This window comes from Neopsephotus bourkii, unplaced genomic scaffold (genome assembly GCF_033783945.1).
Source record: "Neopsephotus bourkii isolate Nb327-2 ecotype Australia unplaced genomic scaffold, CSIRO-AGI_Nbou_v1 NB_1373, whole genome shotgun sequence".
In the NCBI taxonomy this organism is placed as follows: domain Eukaryota; kingdom Metazoa; phylum Chordata; class Aves; order Psittaciformes; family Psittacidae; genus Neopsephotus; species Neopsephotus bourkii.
Window position 1 is genome coordinate 207,270 of NW_026901852.1, and position 23,396 is coordinate 230,665.

At 40.5% G+C, this 23,396-nt stretch overlaps 1 protein-coding gene across 5 annotated transcripts in view; it reads right to left on the reverse strand.

Moving 5' to 3' along the window:
* The window catches only part of SPATA16 (spermatogenesis associated 16), a 97,200-nt gene that overhangs the window by 40,217 nt on the left and 33,587 nt on the right, over positions 1 to 23,396 (reverse strand). For 4 of the 5 annotated variants that reach the window (XM_061367265.1, XM_061367264.1, XM_061367267.1 and 1 more), the window contains exons 4-5: positions 12,837 to 12,926; positions 989 to 1,073 (exon numbers count right to left, since the gene is read on the reverse strand). In XM_061367265.1, the coding sequence (XP_061223249.1) occupies positions 989 to 1,073; positions 12,837 to 12,926 (175 nt within the window). The remainder of the gene's footprint in view (positions 1 to 988; positions 1,074 to 12,836; positions 12,927 to 23,396) is intronic. The other variant, XM_061367266.1, reaches the window with a different exon arrangement.

Genomic DNA, 23,396 nt, shown 5'->3' on the forward strand with positions numbered 1-23,396 from the left:
AGTGAAGATAAAATACCAGATTCTGATCTTTATTACCCTGGCTCATGTCAGACATATTTTGCACCACTTCACATAAAGTACAGATGTCACAGATGTTCTCACAGAACAAACCCACAAATGGGATCAGAATCAGACTGAAATTTTGTTACTAGGGACATATATTGTTCCTAGTATCATTAAATCCCTTGTATGGACAAGAAGGACCGGAGGGCTAGGTTCACTCTTGGAGACAGAAGGGATTTTCACCACTTGGAGCTCAAACACTGCACTCCCTCTGAAATGCACCTTGTTCACACTGAAATTAGGGGGTGAAGGCTGTGGCACCAGTGGCAGTGGTAAGCTCCTGCAGCAATAAGTGTCTCCCAGCAAAGGATCTAGCATCCATTAACCTCCAGGTTTGTAGGAGAGCTCTTCTCAGTGCAGAAGGGGGTACCCTTAAACTTAAATTTGTGCTGATGGGGCTGAACAGCCATCTCAAATAGCTCCAGAGACAAATTTCATTGAAGTCAATAGTCTACTCCCCACGTAACTAATCTTTGTGGACTGGGGTCTTACCTAACCATCCTTCACAGAGCACTTTAGGTTTCTCTGAGACCATTTGTTAAAGTCATTTTAAACTCCCCTTCCAGTTGAAGAGTTTGGAAAGGTGTCAGAAGATTAGTATCATGCAAATTGCAAAAGAAAAGTGTCACTAAGGTAGGAAGACTTCACAAAAAATAGCTCAGGGAACTATACAGTATCCAGAATTAAATTTTATAGCAGTCCATAAAATTGAAGTATGAGCCAAGGGTTAACAACCTTGAATTTTGCCCTTAAAATTAGTCCAAGAAGATCTACTTCATTATAAATACTGTAGTACTATATGGTGTCCTGTTGATTGATATGGCCAAGAGCTACCTTTGTCGGCAGTCTTTTAAGCAGTAATCCTTCATTTTGGTCTTAACAGTAAGATAGGCACCTCCTTCCTCATTGGGCTATCAATTTTTACCTGCCAATACAGTTTGATGAGCTTGCTTATATGCTGCTCAGTGCCTCCTGTCAGCCAGTACATATAGTCCGCGATCATGGCGCTCCTGATGACAAAAGCAGAATAAATGAGTGTACAGGGAGGGAAGGATGTATATAGCAATATTTAAAGGAGGTAATTCTTAAATAGTGTAACACAAGGTTTGTATCAAAAGATTATACATAACTTTCAGTCTTTTTGCAACTTCAGTAACATAAGCATTAGTAAACATTTTTCAGCTAGCTAAACTATCTGCAAGCAAACATCCCTACATTTTCTTTTAATAGCTTTTCCATATTTTACTCTGAGCAAATATTTAATGAGTGCTATACAATATTCTAGTCTGGTTTTTTTTTTGCGTTACAGTATTTGTGGAGGATGTATGTTATGTGCAAGTACATTTCTTTTAGGACAGCATCAACATGTATAACAACCTGCGGCTTGGCCATTTGAGCTTATTACTTATCTATGGCTAACTCATAGTTCAACTTTGATTAAACTATATCTTAAAAAAATCCCAACAAAACAAATTAAAAGTAATCAGCCATCTTGCTACCTAATGGAGTATGCTTTAGTACTCCCACTGTCTGTGACAATCATTGCATTGCTCTTTTTAGACTGAGGGATATTAAAATACTATTGTGCAATGGATATTAATGTAGAGTCTTAACAGACTTTAGAAAATCAGTTTGCTTTTATGGCTGCCTCTCCACATTGCTCTTCATTTCCTGTCCTCTAGAGATTCCAAATCCAATTAAATGTGACTAGATGTAATTCCAAATTGTCACTTAGTCAATTAAACATATAATAATCTTCTGTACCTAATTACTAGCACCAAAAGTTTATTTGTTGATGTAGTGCTAGCAATGTGTACTTCTGCATGTTCCCCTTATCATTGCCTATATATTAATTGTGCTTTGACATTGCCATAAATTGAATTTGAAATTTTCCCCTAGTTAAAAGTGTCTTACAAACAGTAATCCCAAACCTGTTGTTGTACCCTTTCAGAATGTACTTTCCAAGGCTGTATTATGTTCTCAATGAGACATAACCAAAAATACACAGATTTAACAATAAACATTTCAAAGCAAGGCCAGTATCAGGGGGTAACATATTGTTACAAACAGGAACTAAATCTTCCCTTAGATTTTTCCCATGCAGCTCCCATTAATTTTACTAGGAGAAAAGCAATTCAGTAGGATCCATGGATTTCTTCAAAAGGACTGGATTTAGCCATAAGCTTTACCCAATGCTCATTTAAATCATTGGCAAAAATCCTCTTGACTGCACTAGAACAAAGAGTGGTTTCTAATGGAACATCATGAGCCCAGCCGGCACAGGATGAACAAAGGATGAAATCTTCATTGCTTTGAAATTCATTGGCAAAACCCTCACTGACTCCAACTGGTGTCAGTGTCTAATCCCAGCGATGACATATGGATCCTGTGGATGAAGCAGAGAAGGTGAGCAAAGCATCCAGCTTTGCCTGCTTGACCTGGGACAGTTTTGCCGAAAGACCTTCACTATGTTTTGAGGTGGAAAAGGGAAATAACTGTGCGGCACAGAACTGAGGGAAGACTTTGAATGAATCTGTCATGCTATTGTGTACCTTTGGTCTACCAAAGGTTGTCTACAAAGCTTCCAGCTACCATGGCAATGGCACAGCTACTCTGTAATGGTGTACATGAGCAATGGTGGCATCCTGCAGCCACCTCGTCAGAGAGAAGGAACTTTCAATCTAAATTTAGAGCAATTCTTAAGCACTAAAGCCTTGTCTGTCTTGGAGTCAAAGGACATTTGCAAGTGGTCATTTACAATTTGGGATCCTATAGATATGTCATACCTCAACTGCTGTCATTTCAAAGACTAAAACTGTCAAATCCTTAACCTGACCATTGACTGTCTCTGCCTGCTGCTGTGGAGCACTGCCATGGGTCGAATGCAATCAGTTGATACAGAGACATCTGCAGTGTGTTTTTCCATCCCTACTGCAGGGCTGCAGACTGGTGACATGAGAATGCATTGCACTGGCAGCACAACATGACATCCAGTTTGTGACCTCCTGCTCCCTGATGGTAGCCAAGACTTTTGTCCATTGTGGCACTGTTTTCAAAGGACGAGATATGTGCAGAGCCCTGGACAAATCTGGAATAATTTCTCAGACAAGTTTCTTCATCTTTCTGTGTTTCTCAGCATCAGCTGTAAAGTGTGGATGACCATATTTGTCTGATTTACTTATTTGGTGTGCGAGTCCTCCTGGCACAACCTTTTGCTAATTCTTTGCAGCATGCTTAGCATAATGTCACTCTGGTTGTGGCAGACGTCTCCAGGCATTGCTGCACTCCAGATAAGCGCCTTTCCTCTTTATTCTTCCTCCGTAATTTGTTCTTATTTAAATAATCAGAAGCACACTTATATTTCCAGCATTTGAGTTTAGTTTTTCAATGTCTGCTTTTATCCCTACTCATTTTCTTCCATACTGCCATGCATTGCATCAGGAATCGCAAGGCACGGACATAACACCCCTCTGAACCTTTCACATGCCTCCATCCCAGTTTTGCTTCTCAGTTCCTTGTCCATCAGGGAGCACACTTGCTACTCTGACCTTAGGGTTTACAATTAAAAAATTCCACTTTCAAAAGAAGCACAAGCATTAAGGCTCTATGTACATGGCCTGTGTCCAACCCCAAATGTGCCCAAGTCAGAAAGTGTTCCTTAAAGGCCTCCAAAGCTCAATTCACAGAACCAAAGTGACACATGCAGTAGGAAACTATGAATTTCCAGACACAGGGACACAGGTGAAATTATGCTGTCTGAATATGGTTACAGGGCTGGGCACTGAAAAATATTTAGGCACCTAAATTCTCAGAAGCCAAAAACCTGATTGAGATATTTAGGTAGGTTAAAAGCCTGGCTTCCACTGAAATACAGGAAGGTCTACATAACTTAGCTGTGTTCCTAACTCCAGGTGAGTACTTATCCATGTGGCCCTTAGAAATTCAGGTAACAGAGACATACAGTAAGCAAAGGGTAAGCCTGTCGTACACTCTAAAATGAGACTTCTGCAATATATTATTTAATGCAATACTATTTATGAAATTATTATTTAAGATCCAGAGCTAGTGACCGAGATCATTAACGTCTTTTTCTCACTCCTTCATCAGAGTGAAAGCCTATTGCATGCACATATTTCAAGACACCGTACTTAGTTTTATGTCTTTTTTGATGGCTTCATGTGTAACAGCATTTCAGCAAAGCTGTCCAACCTTCCTTCAATGATATGGCTATCTGGAGGTTTTCTTCTTTATTTGGAGGGCCCTTCTTTATTTTAAAATAGAGCCATTTGTGTTAACTTTGTGCACTGTACAATGCAATGCTTCCATTTCCTGCAGTGTGCTAATAAAGAAGAGAGACATTTGCTTTCCCTAAACTGAGACAAAAATACAAAAAAGGAAAAGAGGGATGGAGTTCAAACTGCCTGACTCTGAAGCTTCTCTTCTTATACCTGATGGAATTGCCTGGGGAACAGGCAAAGAGTTTAGCTGAATTAACAGTCACTTTTACAGGTAACTCCGCAATTCAGATTACTCTTGCCATTTCTGTTTGTATGTATACATTTAGCTCTTCTTGCTTGCATTAGCCCAATATTACTTACACTTTTGCATATACTAAATACATGTTGTGTCTATTTTTAAAAAAGTTTGAAGATTAATTACAGAACCAGCTGTAACCTTGTTTTCCACTTGAACATTGAAAACATTGGTCCAATCTGCAGACTGATAAAATATTAAATACAGATCATCAGGGGAATCTGTAACAACTAAACTAGGCACCCATTGTTGAATTATCGTCAATACTAAATGTAAAATCATAGGTGGAATGAAGCATACAAAACTCTAGAACATACTGTAGGACTGCATTTTTATTAATGGTTTAAGGGGATAATATATATCTTGAGAATGAAGCTGAGCTGCTTCATTGTTCACTGGAACTTCATTGTTCACTGGAACTCCATAGATAAAAAGAAGTTATATGAGTACAGTAGGGATGGGTAGGATTAATTCCCTTCCCAAACAGGTCTTTCTGAAGAGCAGAAAGCAGAAGTCCTTGAAAGAAGGAATTTCTTGATACATTGACTGTTATTGCCAGAAACAGAATGAGGGGCCACTCCCTCCTGTTACAATTTCAAAACTATGTTAAATGAGATATGTAGATATGTAATGTTATCAGTTGGGATCAGCTGTCACGTCATGTTGAGGTTTTGGACAATTAATGTTGGCCAGCAACAGACCTCGCTCTGATTTGTACCCCTGGAGTGACTACATAACGGTCCAACTTTGAACCCTCCTGATCACAAAGAACATAACAAAGGAGTCCTGGAAAGGTTTGGATTGGAAGGGACCCCAAAGATCATCTAGTTCCAACCCCCCGCCATAGGCAGGGACACACTCCACCAGACCAGTCTGCTCAAAGCCCCGTCCAACTTCTGACACAACCACTTCATTGACATACAGAAATATTTGCTTCACATTTACAAAACCATCCACCAGTTTTGACTTACTAATTTGAAATACTTAAAACATGCCTGAGTTTCAGGTGTGCAGCCCATCAAGGAGCTCTCTCTGATATGAGAACTGAAGTAGTTCTGACAATGCACCTTCAGGAACACCTTATGGGATGTGGCAGAAAATGCAACACTTCCTTCTTTCAAAACACGAGCCTTTACATTCAAATGTTTTTTTCCTAGTTGCTAGTTCAGGTCAGTATGAACTTCCATGACATAACCTGACCCACTTGGGTTAAGCAGTGTTTTTAAATATCTGCTCAATCTGGCCACTTGGTGGTGTAGAATAATAAGATATATCTCTACATGTGCAAGCCAAGAGCATATCACAGATCCTAAACTGTCTCCCTCAGTCCATCTCCAGACATGTTATAGAACTTGTAATAGAAGAGTCAAAGGTAGCTTTTGCTGCACGACAGCTGCTGACACTAACAGCCAGTGTACAGCAAAATCCTTTGCAGCAGCCACACAAATGCATGACAAGAAAATGGATAGCACAGGTATAAGAAATATGGAGAGTTTTCTGGAATGCACCAAAGTGTTAGATTTCTGAAGATGACAGGAAATTAGTACTGCTGCTAAGTATTTGTGTGTTCATTTACCACTGTAAATACAGGGAAATACATGAGGGCAAGACTCAAGGTCAGCTCCTTACGCCTTGACTGCTCCTCTTGAGCTACAGAGAAAGAAAGGAAGGAAGCCCTGCAGGGGAGAGGAAGATTTCTCTGCAGATTGCAGAGCCTTACGAATAATCGCAGCCTAGGCACATTATAGCCTGATAAGTAGAAGAAAATCACCTTTGCTCCCTACTTCAAGTGATCTCACCTGGATCCTCAGTACCTGGTACTAATAGGAGGCCTTGGCAGCTGTTGCTCCCTACTTTAAGTGCTCTCACCTGGATCCTTAGTACATGGTACTAATAGGAGGCCTTAGCAACTGCTATGTGGTGTTAGTCTTGTGCAGACCTACTGCTTGGAAAGGGTAAGTTTTGTTTTTTTTTTTTAATTTACTTTCTTTTTTTTTTCCCAGTTTAAAAGGAACTTTTCCTATTATATTCCTATTTAGATCAGCTCAGATGTAGATACCTGGGTACTTAAGCTCTCCTATGCAATAGTACTGAGACTAAAAGCAAGATACAAAATAAGCTACTGCTCTATTCTGTATGACCTTTCTTATTTTCTTCTGAGATTATAAAAGGAAAGTGATGTTTATAATTGGAATAAGTAGGAGGTAATAATTTTAATGCAATTACCCTATTTGAAAAATGAACAAAATAATAATAGCTAATTTTTAAACATATCTATATAGCCTAAGTAAACGTAAACTAATTACTGTGATGTTATACAGACACTTCGAAACCATTACATGATGAGAGATAAACACAACTCCAGACTATTAAGTAAAAACGAAATTATTTATATCAGGATTTAGTTATATGTAGACTAGCCCCCAGATGGGGCAAACATTCATGTTATCTATGCATAACACCTTGATGTTGCTAATTCTTGCAGTAGACTGAGTAAAACTTTCTTTTATGCATTTCACAAGTGAACCTTAAGTGCACTGGTAAGACGCTTTTCTGTCCTGCCCAGCCCTTGCAGATTGGTGATGGGGTATGTTTACTATCTTTGCTGAAGTTTCTGGGTCATTAGCCTATTGCCAGAAAGAAGTAAGTTTCCTGCAAAGAAAATGGCACCTGTACTTAGAATACATTTATTATATTTATTATTTGTCCCATTGTTGCATGCAGGTAACAACTTTCTGCATTGTACTGAGATTGCTATGCAGTGATAACAAGCATTTCTTGTTTAATGGCAACTGCCACATAAGGACATGGAAATTGCTTTACAAATGTGAGCTGAGTGATGCACAGGGAAATGACAAACCTTTTAAAATGGCAAGAGATGCTCAAGAAAACAGGTTGCTTGTTTGCCCAGCAAGATCTTGGGCTCTGTGTGAACTGGTATGAAATAAACACTAGTCAAAATGGATATGCTCTACAAACCCCAGGAGGTATGGGAGGCCCCAATGCATGTGTTAGCATCATGGCTGAACCATTTGCAGACAGGCTAGGATACCTGGAACTGCTTGTGGCAGAGATGCCATGAAACTTCCAGAAATCCATGGTCTGTGATTGTTCTGAATTCTTCGTTGGTGTTTGCCCTGCTCGCTGGCGTTTCTGTGTCTTACGCTCCCTGGGTTACGGGCACATCTTGTACTGTCAATGGCTGGATTTGCTTCTGCCAGACGTGGAGAACATGGCTGTTGAAAACTGCCTCTGATCTGCCCCTGTTGGAGCCAGCTGTTGTTTGACATGTGGACAATCTCAAATGGTAAAGAATAATATGTGTGGCACAGAAACAGTCAGTAGACACAGTCTAACATCATATGGTGGTGTAAAGTAATAGGCTGTGTGGACTTTCCTTTGGGCTTTGATCCCAGCACTCGCCGAAGCTCCTTTCCTAGATAGATGCAGTTTATGCAGCACTGCTTCCGCAGGGTTGCTCTGGGGAGTCTGGAGATCACAGATCAGCAAAATCTCCCGGGTCCCTTCTTGCGTGTGTGGGAACCGGATCCCGTTTACTTCCTAGTCGTGCGCAACGTGTGCTGCCCGTCCAACGCGCTTCCTGGCAGAGGGGGCGCCCCGCTGCCCGCCGGAGCCGGCTGCTCGCGGAGCCGCCCTGGGGTGGTCAGGCGTGGGGCGGCGGGGCTGGGCGTGAGTGGCGGCTTCTCCGCAGCTCCCAGCCTAGGGCAGTCCCGGGGCTCTGACCCCCGGACCGCCTCCGAAATAAGGGTACACAGATACGCCTCCCCGGCCGGGATTGCTCTCTGCGTGTTGGGGAGCCGCGGGGCTCCGGAGGGAACCCCGGTGCTGACGGCGGGGGGGGGGGGGGGGAGGGGTGTGAGGGGGTGGGTGTCCGTTGCCATGACAGCAGATTTCCCACTCTCCCTCCTTTGTAGGAGTTTTTTTTTCTTTTTTTTTTGACTGTGTGTTGTGGGGTTTTTTGTTGTTTTTGTTTTGTTCCCATTTTAGGAGAACTGAAACCATTAGGATGGAGAAACAATATAAATCTTCATCTGTTTTTCCAAGAGAAAACCCGGGCTGGGTGCAAAGGCAGGTCCCACTGGTTTAGAGGCACTCAGCAGTGTGTCCCCAACCCCAATTATTACTGCATCTTTCCTTAGCACAACTCTGTGATTTGTAAAACCCGGAATTGCAAACTAACCCAAATTGTACACCTAGCTTTTGCGCACTGTGTTTCCAAGTCAGACCAAAAGGGGACACACACCTGAACTCTTACAGGGGGCTGAGGTTCACTGCTTGCAGATCTAGTTTTCTTTACAGATGATGGATTTATCTAGGTTATTTTATATATATATTTAATATGAATGTCAAAAAGCTGAGTCAGCCATACCCCAGCTATTAAGATCCTCAAACATCTTCCTCGTTAATGCTTGCTTACCCCTACTCTATGCAGTCAGATGAATATGAGTTGTTTGTTCTGGCAGAGGGACAGACAGTCTGTTTTCCCTTACATGTATACAACTAATTTCAAGTCACTAGTGTTCTAGCTGGTGATAAAAGAGCTATCTTAAGCTTTTTGCAGAACACAGTGACACTGTTAAATCAGCACAGCATTTTGATTAGCAGAAGATGAGAGCTATACAGCTTAATGAGAAAAAGGGACAAAATCTCTTCTGTACTTAAAACTCCAGTTTCAAAGCAAATAGGTGGCAATATTTTTCTGCAAGTTAAGAATTTTCACCTTACTACTGAATCAAGGCTACTCAGTGTCAAGGCTACTCAGTGTCAGCAATAGCCTGTGCTATTTGAGTAAAAAAGAGAAATTGCTTTCATGCCTTATTGCTCATCTGGTTAGACCTTCTCCTGTGGGTGCAGCTGTGGGGTCACAGCCCGTGGGCTTGGTAGGCTCTCATAACTTCTCCTTCAGGAGCTTTGGGGCTCACCCGTGGGTACATGTTCCCTTTCTAGCACTCACTGAAAGCAAAGGATGGTGGTTTGTCTGCTCTGTCTTTAGAGACAGCATGGACCTCTGAGGTTCTTCTGGGGCTTGCACATCCCCTTGCACATACATATCCATTGTTTCATCCTTTATCTCATCCTTCCCTAAAGTAGAAGTCATAGAATCACAGAATAATTTGGGTTGGGTATGTTGCCAGGAAAGTTGAGTTCTCTTTGGCCTCCTCCAAGAGCATTTTCTGAGTTTAGGGACAGAAGTGAGCCCCTGACTTTCCATTCTGGTTATCAGTGATCTTTTGATCAGCTGTGACCATGTGTCCTTTGGCAGGGTACCTCTAGTAGCTGCTATTGGATGCTGATCCTAAACACCTTCTAATGCTTAAGACTTCCCAGTAACTTCTAGACTAAATTTATGTATAATACATTTATGGTCACTTGTTCAAGGGCCAAGATGATCTTTCCACTGAAATAGGCTTTTTCCTGTATGATGTTTAAATCTTTATTGTGTTTGTCAAGAGCAGTCCTCTATCAGAGGCACCTATAGAGGAGAAATATATTTACTAACTGACATCTTGGTGAAAGTGTTTGCAGTACTTTGGAATTCATCCTTTGCAGATTCTGTGACCCCACATTGGTGCATCTAGGATTGCTTTACAATGCCAAATGGCCTTAGGCTGCACCCTACATGGTAGCATCCTATCACAGTGCTAGTCTACAGGAATTGCTATTGCAGCTGACAAAATTCAGAAGTGATGCTGATATGAGCATATCAGACTCCTCACATTAATTCAGATGTCCTTGCATTTAGACTGCTTCATGTGCTTATTCTCCTACTGTACTAGTGAAAATTACATATAGAGGAACTTGAGAGACGTTTAAATTACAGTTGACCCCACTCTAACCTGTTACTTTCTCTGAACCAAAGAATTCAGTCTGGTGTGTCCTCAGAGACACAATCTCTGGGGATTTCAGCTTGATAGGTAGGCTGAACTAAGTGTGGTTATCCATGTTGCTTGTGCCAAGCAGAACTGTTTAAAACCAACCACTCCTGTTCACTCATACAGTGTTCTAGGTGTATTTAATGGACTATGCAATAACATAAAAATCGCAAGAAGGAGTGGGAAGGCAAGGGATACTTAAAAGCAGAAAAAGGAATAGAGTGACCTTCCTTTTTCTCGTGGAAAAGGCAAGCAGAAATAAATGATGGCTTCTGCTAACAAAACCCAAGTTTGTCTTTCCAGAAACTGCAGCTGAATATCTGTGCCATGGTCTTTCTGTAATGACTGGAGTACATTCTGCACCGCTAGTGGGGTTCAGCTAAGACCAGCAACTACACTGTGATGACAGAAGTAGTGCTAAGCTTAGTTTAACACAATCTGCAGAAGCAGCTCTGCACAGTTGCTATAACACTATGTTAAACTAGGCTAAACTCTGAATACTGCTATAGTCACTGCTTTTGGAATCACTCTGGATTCAGTCTGTCAGAGTGTTCCTCTCCTTTGCAAAATACGTAATCTCATTTAAAATCTAGTCCCCTGAAAGATACTCTGTGGGGGAAAAACAGGCTGACAGGGTTCCCCTGTGCCTGCTGATGTAGTAAACTTACTGATTGCTTATCTGCAGTAACACTAACCACGATTTTGGTTTTTGTGGGGTGGTTTTTTTTGTGTGTGTGTATTTTGTTTTGTTGTGGTTTGTTTGTTTGTTTTTAATCGTATTTATTAGCACCTTCTTAGCTCGTACTGTCTTCTCAGATATGGGCCTCTATATGCGTTGCTGCTTAGGAAAGATCAGTGTCTGAGAGGGTGCTGTTTAACTTTTATGATTGTTGTTGTTCTAAAAATCTTCAACCTGTCTTTCAGAGGAAAGTCCTCTTTCCCCTGCAGCACCCCAAACAATTGGCTTGTATCATTTCACCTGTTGGGCTTCTAGTGAACTTTTGGGTTTAAAAGTGTCCTGGACAGGATTCTCTACCCATCACAAAGCAGCTATACTCTTCTAGCACAGCTCTAAAATGTCTGGCTGATCAGTGGACCTCAGCTGTTGATGATTCAAAAGGTGACAATTTCTTTTTGAACCAATGCTCTAACAAGACTTGGGAATAAGGGACTGTTATCAGTGAGATGTAACTCAACCCTACTCCACCTCCCCTCCTCCTCAAAAAAAAACAACAACCCAAACCCAAAGGTGGGTTTACAGACAACTGAAATATTCCAGGTTTGTCTGAAATTGCATTTTTAAGGAAATCTGGAAAAACTGTTTCTTTGCCTTTGGGAATCTTCTCCCTGTCCGGACCTGTGAAAGCTAGGGAGTCCCGCAGAAAGAGTTTGTCCCAGAGCTTTTGGCTGAAGTCCAGCACAGAAAATAGAAGTTCATCTTCCCAAATTCTCTCTGCAACTCTCTATATCTGCATGAATAAAGTCGTCTTCCACTCTCTGTACAAACTAGTTTTCTGCTATTTTAATAGCTTCAGAGCAATATCACTAGCATTCGTCTTAAATGATAAGCAGAGTGACCCTTTCAGTTGCTTCCCTATTTGCACTCACTGTTCTGCCATTAGTTAGCTAATGATTTGTGAAATATTTTGTGATTATACCTTGTGGTCTTCAGCTTAGCAGTCCTCTGTAAGTGTCTAATGTTACTAGTAATGGTAATACACACCAAGCCACCATTGCATTTCCTCATGCATTTCTTTCATTTAAATATGTTAAATGATTAAAAACTTCTGCTGCATGCTGAAACTTTCAGGTTTTGGCAGCATTAATGGAAACATACAAGCAGAGCTTCCTCTCGTAGGCTTTCCTCCTGCCAGCAGTTCCCGTTCACACCAGCAATCTTATCAGCTGCACGCAGGCTAAATTTTGCAGCATACCACAGTGTACCCAGAGATCTTGATTCTCTACCCACCCCCATCCACTCGGAGCCCACCTGAGCTTCTGCCCAGGGTTATGGGGAAACCAGGAAGAAGAATATGCTTGTGTGCATGTAACTTTTGCCCCAGGGCAGCCCAGGAATCTGGTCAGGGCTCACCCCTGTGCCTGAGGAGGAGTAAATGCTCCTGCATGCATTAACCTAACAGCAACTAGGGACAAAATTGGGATGATTCCTCCTATGCCAACTGGGAAGATTGGAGCTTTGTTGCAAGTGAGATCATATACACAAAGACAGCGCAAAGCTCCCACTGACTTTGAAAAAGCCTGGATATAAGGTGGTATCCTTACTACTGAGAGCTGGAATGAGAGAGATGTAGAGAAACCACTAGAAATACACAAGCAATGGATTACCTTGCAGCTTCAGAGTATCTCTCTAAGCACCTAAACACAGCAGCTTGGCGCAGGTGATTCCGGAAATAAGATGGGTTCAAAATAATGCTCCTTCAAAAGATAAGAGAGACACAAGTTTAGATTTCTATTCTGTAAACCATTAGAAGCTACTACTAATCAAACTGTAAGAATCGTACTTGCACACTTGCTCTTATACAGGTCAACACTGTATGTCTCAAATGTAGTATGAACTCTCCCTTGACAGCTGTGATATATGAACAGCATTATTAAAATTTTTATTGAGGTTGTATCATAAATGCAGTTTCATTGGGGTTTTGTGTAGTGTTCTAGCAAAAAAGTTACTGTGGTAATATTCCATATTGCCTTTAGCTTGTAGGAAGCATAAGCAGAAATGCTACAGTACAACTTCATGTTAACTCCTAGCTCTACTACAGTACAACTTCATGTTAACTCCTAGCTCTACAATCACAGTTGTCTGATTATCTACCTGGAAAAACTCTATGTAGCATGTGTTTTAATGTTAACTTGGGAGATCTGTGAAATACTTTCTGTACAAGTGATAGGTTCTATGTGGGTGGACCTTAGCATTTCTTAGACCTTTACCTTTAACAGATGCAATTCCAAGTGTAACAAATTACAGGCTTTAAGTCAATATCAGAAAGAAGAAGGCTAAAAATAGCATAAGCTAAGCAGTTAGATTGACAGGCAGGGTAGACTTCTGATGTGAGCAGGGGGAGGGCAAGAGTGACAGCTCCTACATCTAGTTCCACTTCTGAGTGGAACCAAAGAGAGACTGGCTTCTCTGGTGAGCACTTCTCCTGGTGCTTGCAGAAAAGGTGCATACAGTATGTTGTAAGATGCCCAATTTAATATTTATTGTTGCATGCATGTAGAAAATGTAAAAGAACTATGCTTTCACAGTCCAACACATGAACAAATGCTCAGAAAACTGTATTGAGGGAAAGCTTTACCCTGCAGGAACTACCTCTCTGGGAAGAAGGTGTGGGGTTAAAAAAAACAGTGACAAATCAATATTATGTAACTTAAGACATTATTGGAATAAGCGCAGACCTTTGTGACTGAGGGGCACATCTAAATACTGAACTAAAATACAGTGTATGAAACAGCATGAGGTGTTAAAAATCAGTTTTTCTAATGAGAGGAAGGAATCGCTCTTAGCAATAATGAAAAGATAATGCCAACTGCAAACATGGCATGCTGAACATGGTTCATGTCTGAAGTTTAGACAGTACTGATGGTCACCAAAACTTAGTTTAACCAAAGCAGTCATCAAAGCATCAAATACTATCAGCATTTAATGATTTGACCAAAACAGTAATATCTTCCGTGGATGACAACTAGTGCTTCGGCAAGCTATTTTATGAGATTGTGGTTGCTGTAAACTGTAGTCAACAGCTGATAATATTAATATTGATTTTTTTCCTTCCCCCTGCTCCCCAAGTTATCGGCTCTACCGCAGCCAAGCAATAGCACTATGAAAGAAAAAAAAAAAAATAAAAAAATCAATAATTCTCTGGTAGTTAGCAACACATTTTCTGTAAGTCTTTGAGCAGGATGTGCTCTGATAGGCTTATAATAAATATAGAACTGTGGCAGATTTTCATAGAATTAGATACTGGCTCTCTGTTTTCCATCTTGAGGTTTGTGTTTTTTTTTTTTTCCTTCTTTTTACTAGTCTCAAGAAGTTCAACTCCTTCTCTTGATCTATAAACTCTATACTGAAAAGTATTGTAGCATGCCCTAATAGCTTGAGCAAATATCAGAAACCTAGCTTTGACTTCTGGCAGTTTGGTTTGATGTTGCTAGGCTGTCTGTAGCCTATACGCTAGAAATAATTGCTGCTGTATTACTACTCTACCCAAACCTTTGCTGTACTGATGCAGCTGCGGTTTACTAACCTTTATGATGAGCCATTCTAATTCAATGCCAGGTGTGCACGAAAACTGTGCGAAGCTACCCCTTTGGCTTTTAAACCTGAATCCGTGTTTCAGGTAATTTTGGTGAAAAGGCAAAAAAACCCCCACAATCCTGAATAAGAATAGGAAGCAAAGGAATTGTGCAAACAAAGGTTAAGAGGAAAACTCTAATTCCAGGAAGTTCTTCTTCAAATTGGAGCAGATGGGGGGGCCCATCTGGCCAGGCAGAAATGTGCCAGGCTGTGCATAGTGAGAACAAGTCCATGCTCCAAGATCCACCTCCAGCCATGAGCAGTCTTGATACAAGGCTGGTTTATCCTGTAATTAATTAGGAGGGATGTGTCTCAAGAGGGAGGCTTGACAGAAGAATAAGGAAGGGAAGAAGGTGGTGGACACACCAGCTGCAACACAGTCGGGACAATCTCTGTGTGCAGCGATTTTTGCCAGTAGCAGAAACACTGGTCCTTTGGTCTTTTTTTACTGATGTGCTGCCATTGGAGCTTCAGGTAGAAAAAGTTTCAACAGGAAATGTCTGAAAATGAATAGTTCTTATTTTGCCCTGAGAAAACTTCTAATCTGCAAATAAAGCCACTACATCTGAGGATTAAAACTTGTGTTCTTGCCAGGTTTTGCCCTCATCTGTCAAATGACTAGGCTAAAGTAAACTTGAAATAGATTTTCATTTATTTTTCATCTTTGCTGTAATCTGAAGACTGCCCTGTTAAAAGCCTTTCGTAAATCATTTGGTCAGTTTTTCTCAACAAAACAGTCCTTAAGTAATGCTGTATATCAGCCTCTTTTGACATTTTCATTTTTTCATCTTGACATCTTCTCTTAAAAATAATACAGTGTTTGTCCTGTTATCTTTTTTTTTTTTTTTCTCCAAACTGTGAGGAAGGGGAAGAAGTCATCAACTTTCTCACAATTGGAGTATGTGAATCAAAGGTGCGTGTGTTAGTTTGTGGTTTTCTTTCCAAGTTTTTCTTTCAGTCTTGCTGCCTGGTGTTAAGAAAAAAGGTGTGGCGAGAAACTTGGATTGCTACATCAAAAATGGCTGTTAGAAATCGCTTTGCTTCTTCTCTAAGGTGCGCATCCTCTATCAAATTCCTTCCCAAATGCAACAAGGATTTAACTGTGACTGACATGAGAAAGTGCCTCTGCTACTACCCACCACATCGTTCTTCTTTGGCCTTTATAGGCCAAGAAAAAGTCAGTGAGGTGATTCTGTAGATGAAACAAGGGTAAAAAAAATAAATAAATACACTTCACTACTAAAGCAGATAAACTCATTTTTCTTGCTAGTACTGTGAGTAAAAGATTGTTTGTAGGAGTGCATGCAGTTATTTCTTTGAGTAGCAGAAGCTTTTTATTTTTCTTAGTTGTCCATGCTTTTCTGTGATACAGTGTGATCTTTACAGAAGCATTTTAATAGCCAATTGTAATTTACTATTAGAGAGGAATTAGGAGATTTATCAGAAGTAAAAGTTCAGTGCTAAAGCAATATGTGCCTCTGCAGAGAGACATAAAGCTAGCATGGTCTGAAGGGCTGGCACATCCGTCACTGGTACTGAGTACAGATGCAGTTGCTGAGGTGTTTTTCACCACAACATTAAATACAATGTCAGTACAAGTAATGTCAACTAGTATTCAGCAAAGCCACATATTCAGTTGGTGTAGACCAACACAAAGTTTTTATCTTTGGTGAATACTGTTGATTAGTACAGTTGATGATCCAGCACTGGTATACTCACAGCTGAACCTGACAAATCCTGTGCAATTACATTGAACCTCAACTTTTTTCTCTCCTTGTTTCATCTATATGGCAGGGAGCTTATTATCTGCAATGTAGTTCTAGTCTTACATCTGTTTGAGTCTGCCATACTCTGTTCTGTGATCCCAAGGGCTGGTTTAAGAGTTCAGCTCTAGTAGAGGCAGTCAAATCCCTGAACCCTATGGTAGCCAGGAAGCAATCTTATCATATTTTCCTGCAGTTTGTATGTGCAACTATGTTACGATTTTATTTATGTTTTGTTTTAGCACTTAATAGTGGAATTTTTGCTTGTAGCCAACTTGTATTCCAAACCACTTATCCTCCCAGTGCTGTTACAGGGAACTAAGAGGGATGTGTCTTGGATACACAAAAGCTTGCAGGCTTCTGTGCTCTATGTGAGAGTTTACCAGAGCTGACATCCTGAAGAGGTAAAATATCCTCCCTGTTGCAACAAGTGGGTGGAAATATTTAGTAGGTTTGTGAAAGCAGGCATGCTGAAGCACTTTGTTCCAGAGGACGAGACTGTGGTGGTTTCAGTGCTAGTGGGCATTAGCAAAGGCAGAAAGAGGATGTCTGTGGTGAGGAGAGCCACCTGGGGATGGAAGGGACATGTGAGGGAGGTAGGGCCTTTCTCCTGAGCTAGGTTTTGGTTTCTTGGTGGCTGTGCAGATTCAGACACATGGGTCCATGGGGAGTTTCTGTTGCCACTAAATGCCTGGCTGCGATGGTGCCCACCCTGCCCTGCACTTGGAGGCCTTTTTATGTCACTTTAAAGAAGTGACACAAAAACTAGGTAACATCTGTGTTATACAGGAAAAAGCTGGAAGACAAAGAGGCCATGTAGATGTAGCTATAAGAGCACCCATAAAGGCAAATCTGGCAGACTTCATAATGGGTCTCTTTTGTAACCTCTTAAATCATTAGGAATCCCTTTTAATGTAGTTGTCATAACTGAAACAGCTGCAAACAAAGACATAAAAGCTTCTACTGAACTCAAGTGAATCAAGGAACCTGTCCAAATCCCTTTAGGCTGAAGGACACCTGACTTGTCTGTGTGCAGTTGGATTTTTTTGTACAACCAATTAGAAGTAAAATTCAGTTATGGCATCTGTGGGCAAGGACCTTTAGTGCACTGAAGAAAGCATCTCATGAAGTTTTCGTATCTAAACAGACAAGATGGGAGGAAGTGTGGGCTCCCAAAAAAGGTTTCACACAACGCCTTTTCTCTGTCAGTAAAGTGAAATATAACTGTCATACTAAAAGGTTTTGCAGCAGCAATTTGCTTTGAATTGCAAGCATAAGATAAATGTGCTATACAGGTCTCGATTCCTCAGCTGTGAAGGTGGTAAAAAGGAGAATGCTTTTCAATCCAGAAAAAAAGATATTTAGAAAGATCTTGTCTCAAGCTCCCAAAACATCTTAATACAAATGGAGATACTCTGCATTTCCCATCTTGTGTGCACAGTGCACTGCCCGCTCACTTTCCAGATGTACAAGTAGCACTGTCATTGCTACCAAACCATCTGATTCCATAAAGGGATTTCATCTGATTCTGATAAAGTGTTGCCAGACTGTTTCTTCTGTATTTCTTCCAGAGCTTTTCTTCCCCTTCCTCTCTTTACCCCCACCAAATATGCCTTTCCGTAATAGGATCCCACCATACCTTGTGTAGATAAATGTTTTTGCAATATAGCATCATTAAAGTCAAGGGGAATATAGCCTTTGATCTAGGTGGAGGAAGTCTCAACCCATAAAATAGGAACTATGTTGCTGGTATACCAACCTGGAAATAAAGTGTGATTCAGAGTTGAGAATTGGAATTCAGAGAAAATGTTTCTCATTTAAAAAGTAATAAAAAGTTGAAGTACAGAGAAATATTTGAAATGCTGCATGCAAAGGAATTATTTCTTTAAGAGTACTTCTGGTTTATATTACTAAGAGCATCTCAGTGGAATAGGTTTGTATTAATAATAGCTCATCTATTATGTATATTGCAATATGCCTAACAAAATTGCTGAAGTAATTAGGTGCTGCTAATTCTTCTCTTTCTTCATTTTTCTGAAAAGGTAAGAGATTATGAGAGTAGTTTAGAGCAAAGTATACATTACACTATAGACTTCCCACAGATTAGCAGCATCAGCCATTATGCTTCACCTTTTTCTACTGCTGCCTAAAAATCTATGCTGCTCTTGAGCTGCCCTTCTATTCTATCTCAATTTTAATGCCCACTGACTGCACTGTATCATAGCATCATTGCATTATTTATTTTTGATTATTTAATATTTCACTAGAATTCTATTCGTCAACTTATTTTAATATAGTCCTACTTTAAAGGTGCAAAATAAGGAATCTAGGGAATGAAGAAGTAGTTGAATACTGAATTTTTATTTGGAAAATTCTGAATTTATCTGGATTAAAGAGTCCTGGTTTATCTTATCTATAATACACTGACCAAGTTTTGAGATGCCCGTTTTCCTACTGATATTGCATAAAGCTTTATCATTAATAATTTTTTAAGCCTTTCAAGTGTTTGAAAAGTCACAGGGAAAAATGCAAAGGATTTAGAAATAAATCTGTGAGGCTTCAGCTGTTTTAGATCCCCCCCCCGCCCCCCCGTGCCTCCAGAAGAGATTCCCTCTATTAAGTCATCACTAAAGCAATTGTGTACTGCTTAACATAGGTGCTATTTTCTACTTCATGTGTCTCCCTGTGAATTGTGCAAAAGGCATTAGAGAGCCCTGCCTTCCTTCCACTGAACACATAAAAAGGCATAGCAGAAAAAGCTTTACAGATTTATTGCATTCTCTATACATTGCCTTTCTGGGAGGGAGGAAGAGAATTGGCAGCAAGTTGTGCTGCAAAGCAGAGTCTGCAAGGACACAGGAAAATCTTTTCTAACTTGCAAAAGATTTTGAATAGCTTTGTACAGCATTCCTCATTATCATGAACATATTTTTCAGGCATTACTTGGAGATAATGTTAAAGAAACATGCCACAATGTCTGATTCATCTTCTGCCTTCCAGCCCTTACATCCACAGCCTCCATGTTGAGGAAAGGAGGGCAAGGAGTCAAGCCCAGGGGTGCTCTGTGAGGAGGCACATTGCAAGCATCCTTCCAGATGGCACTTCCTATCAACAGATGTGGGTTTCCTATGGCATGATGGCAATCCTATTGCGAAGAGGTATGACTCTTCACTTACGGTGGACAGCTTTGTTTCCCTGCCAAGTAGATGATTTCCAGAGGAGACCTATGCACCAGCAGCCATCCTATAGCTGGGCAGGGAGTAATCCAAAGTAGGCAGGAATTAAAATGCTTATTGTCACTTGCTGCTGAGTAGGTGACATTAACCTCTTCCACATTTTCTAGTGTTTGATCCATGCACAGGATCTCTGTGAGCAGCAGTCTGTTTAGGCAACTAGATCAAACTGTGTCTGTCATTCTTGAAATAGTGTGTGCCATGAGCATCATAGCAGTTGGGGAATTGTAGAATGCCATCTTGGAAGGACCTTAAGGATCATCTGGTCCAAACTGTCTTTGCAAACACATGGTTTGAATAAGATGTCCCACCTCCCTGTCCAGCTGAATCTTAAAAGTGTCCATCACTGGGAAATCCACCACTTCCTTGGGGAGATTATTCCAATGACTGATTATTCTCCTGGTGAAATTTTTTCTCTTGTGTCCAAATGGAATATCCCCAGTAGTGACTTGTATCCATTACCCCTGTCTTTTCCATGTGACTCCTTGTAAAAAGAAGGGTCTCTGATTTCTTTATAGACTTCCTTTAAATACTTATGGTGTTAATGCAGATTAAAGCATTAGACACTGTCCCTCATTACATCCTTTTCTCTAAATTGGAGAGACATCAATTTGATAGGTAGACCACTCGGAAGTTTAACCATGCCAAGTGCAAGGTCCTGCACCTGGGTCGGAGCAATCCCAGGCACAGCTACAGGTTGGGCAAAGAAGAGATTCAGAGCAGCCCTGTGGAGAAGGACTTGGGGGTGTTGGTTGATGAGAGAATGAACATGAGCCGGCTTCAGTGTGCGCTCACAGCCCTTAAAGCCAACCGTATCCTGGGCTGCTTCAAAAGGAGCGTGACCAGCAGGTCAAAGGAGGTGATCCTGCCCCTTTATTCTGCTCTCGTGAGACCTCACTTGGAGTATTGTGTACAGTTCTGGTGTCCTCAACATAAAAAGGACATGGATCTGTTGGAACAAGTCCAGAGGAGGGCCAAGAGGATGATCAGGGGACTGGAGCACCTCCCATATGAAGATAGGCTGAGGAAGTTGGGGCTGTTCAGCCTGGAGAAGAGAAGGCTGCGTGGAGACCTCATAGCAGCCTGCCAGTGTCTGAAGGGGCCCATGAGGATGCTGGGGAGGAATTCTTCATTAGGAACAAGGGGAAATGGGTTAAAACTTAAACAGGGGAAGTTTAGATTGGATATATGGAAGGAGTTCTTTACTGTAAGGGTGGTGAGGCATTGGAATGGGTTGCCCATGGAAGTTGTGAATGCTCCATACCTGGTGGTGTTCAAGGCCAGGTTGAATGGAGTCTCGGGTGGCATGGTTTAGTGTGAGGTGTCCCTGCCCATGGCAAGGGGGGTGGAACTAGATGGACTTAAGGTCCTTTCCAACCCTAACTATTCTATGTTTCTATTCTATGATTTGTTTCAACTTGCTTGAAGGAAAAAAGGAAAATAAACAATGAAACTGTAAGAGGATATACAGTCTTGTCAAGGAAGTAATGTGTATCATGTTTTGAAGCATTGTCTGTCTTCAGTTGTCCTGGAGTTCAGCATAACTCTCTCCAATTTCAAACAAAATTGAATCCTAACTGTTGTTGAGCTGTGTACATGATACTCCATGGGTTGTTCTTCACATGTGACTGCAGCTTTATGGATTTCTCTTTTGGGTCTGGCCTTCTGAAGAACGGACATAACTGGGGGAGTGCTCTGCTGAAATGCCATGCTCTGCTTTGAGACTCTTTTCATTTGAGACAGAAATTCAACCACTGACATTATGAGGCTGAGCATCATAAGGCCTAAGTACTAATCTGAGGTTTCTTATTCAGTTCTTGACTTCTTGGACCTTCACTGTTTTGCCATCTGCTATAATTGAGAATTGGCTTCTGTAACCAAAGGGAAAAATCTAATTTCTCAGCAAGCCATATGGGGTTATTAAGATCATTAAACCATGGTATGCCATAATGCCTGGGCCAAAAGGACCACAGGGCATGTAAATATAGTGTAATCCATTTTATAACCTCAGACTGCAAGTTAGGAATAATTTTGATGGCTATCTCACGATGAAAATTGGTGGTCAAGTAGGTTACTGCAGATGTTGCCTGGTGAGGTCAGTCCATGGCTTGTTCAGAGCTGTGATGGATGAGAGTGTTTGATCGCAAAGGGTAACATCTTTTGTTATCAGCCTGCCAAATGATCAGAACCCAGCCAGTGTCCTCAGTTGTTTCAGTGATGCTAAAGGCAGCCTTAAATTTTGATATTGAGGAACCAGAGAATACAATTCCCACTTTTCAGGAAGACTTGGCTTCTTATATAGGATCTAAGGCCGATGATATAAATTCTACTCCCTTTTATTTCTTAAGAATGGGAAAGCTATTCTCCTGTAAATGCCTGTTCTTGAATACTTTAAAACAAAGTTGCTGGAATTTGTCTCTATTCCTCTAGTTGTGATATTTTACAAGATTTCTTCCTAGCAAAACTCACTTCTATGTATTTGATACAGCTCTGTGTGAGAATATTACAGCTGATTTTTGGCTAATAAGGCTTCAGAAATGAATGCATGAGCTGTGAAATTTACATTAAATTAAATATTTCAGTAAATGCAAATAAATGCAGAAATGAGTGTTTTAATTTGGATTCATGATTAATGCCAAAGGATTACCAACGAGCCACTACAATGTGGTGATGACATAAAAACTCAATAGGAATAAAAATTCTATATACACCAGTTAACTGACAGCAGTAAGCTATTTTTAGTAGGCAAGCATACAGTAATTTCTATGATCTTTTTGAAAAATATAGCAATTGATTGTATTTAAAGTTTTGTCTTTCTGTTAATTATGTCTCAGATTTTCTTTTTTTTAACTGATATACTATTGTACAAGTTGCTGCATTTTTCAGTGTGATAGCTATGGTCTGCAGGTTTATTTCCTTTCTGGAAGTTATTTAATGAATTATATTAAAAACGGGCGTAACTGATTGCCACTTTTCTTTGTGTTATGTTAAGAGACTTAAGAACAAATCATTGTAATTGCTATAAGAAAAAGTGAAGAATTTTCCCCTTTTCAGTTTCCTAGTGATCTTAATCTGACTGCATATGTGTTCTTTGTAGGTCATGGATTTCTGTTTTAGACAACTGAAACCAAAGCATGTCTGAATAGACTTCAGTTTCTGTAGCACCAGGGTCAATACATTTTACTATTTTGAAACCAAGATAATTTAAAGGAAGTATTTCCTGTTCCAGTTATATGTCCAAATATTTCCTTATTTTAGTGTTCTTGGTAATCCCAGTTGGAATAAGAGAGTGACTTTGCTAAAATTTGGGAGTCCAGTCAAATTTATGCATAATTTTTTTTCTTTTCTAACATGGTCTTTGAGAAACCATGAAAAAAATGTGTTTGATTTTTAGTTTGCGTGAGGAGTGCATTTTATGGATTTTTGTGGTGGGTTTCTTTTGTTTTGTTTTTGTTTTTGTAATGGGAATCGTAGAATGGTTTGGGTTGGAAAGGATGTTAAGATCATCTAGTTCCAACCCTCCTGCCATGGGCAGGAATCTCGGTCTTCGTCTTCCCCACTTCCTATGCTTTGGCTAATCTACCAGAATACTCCA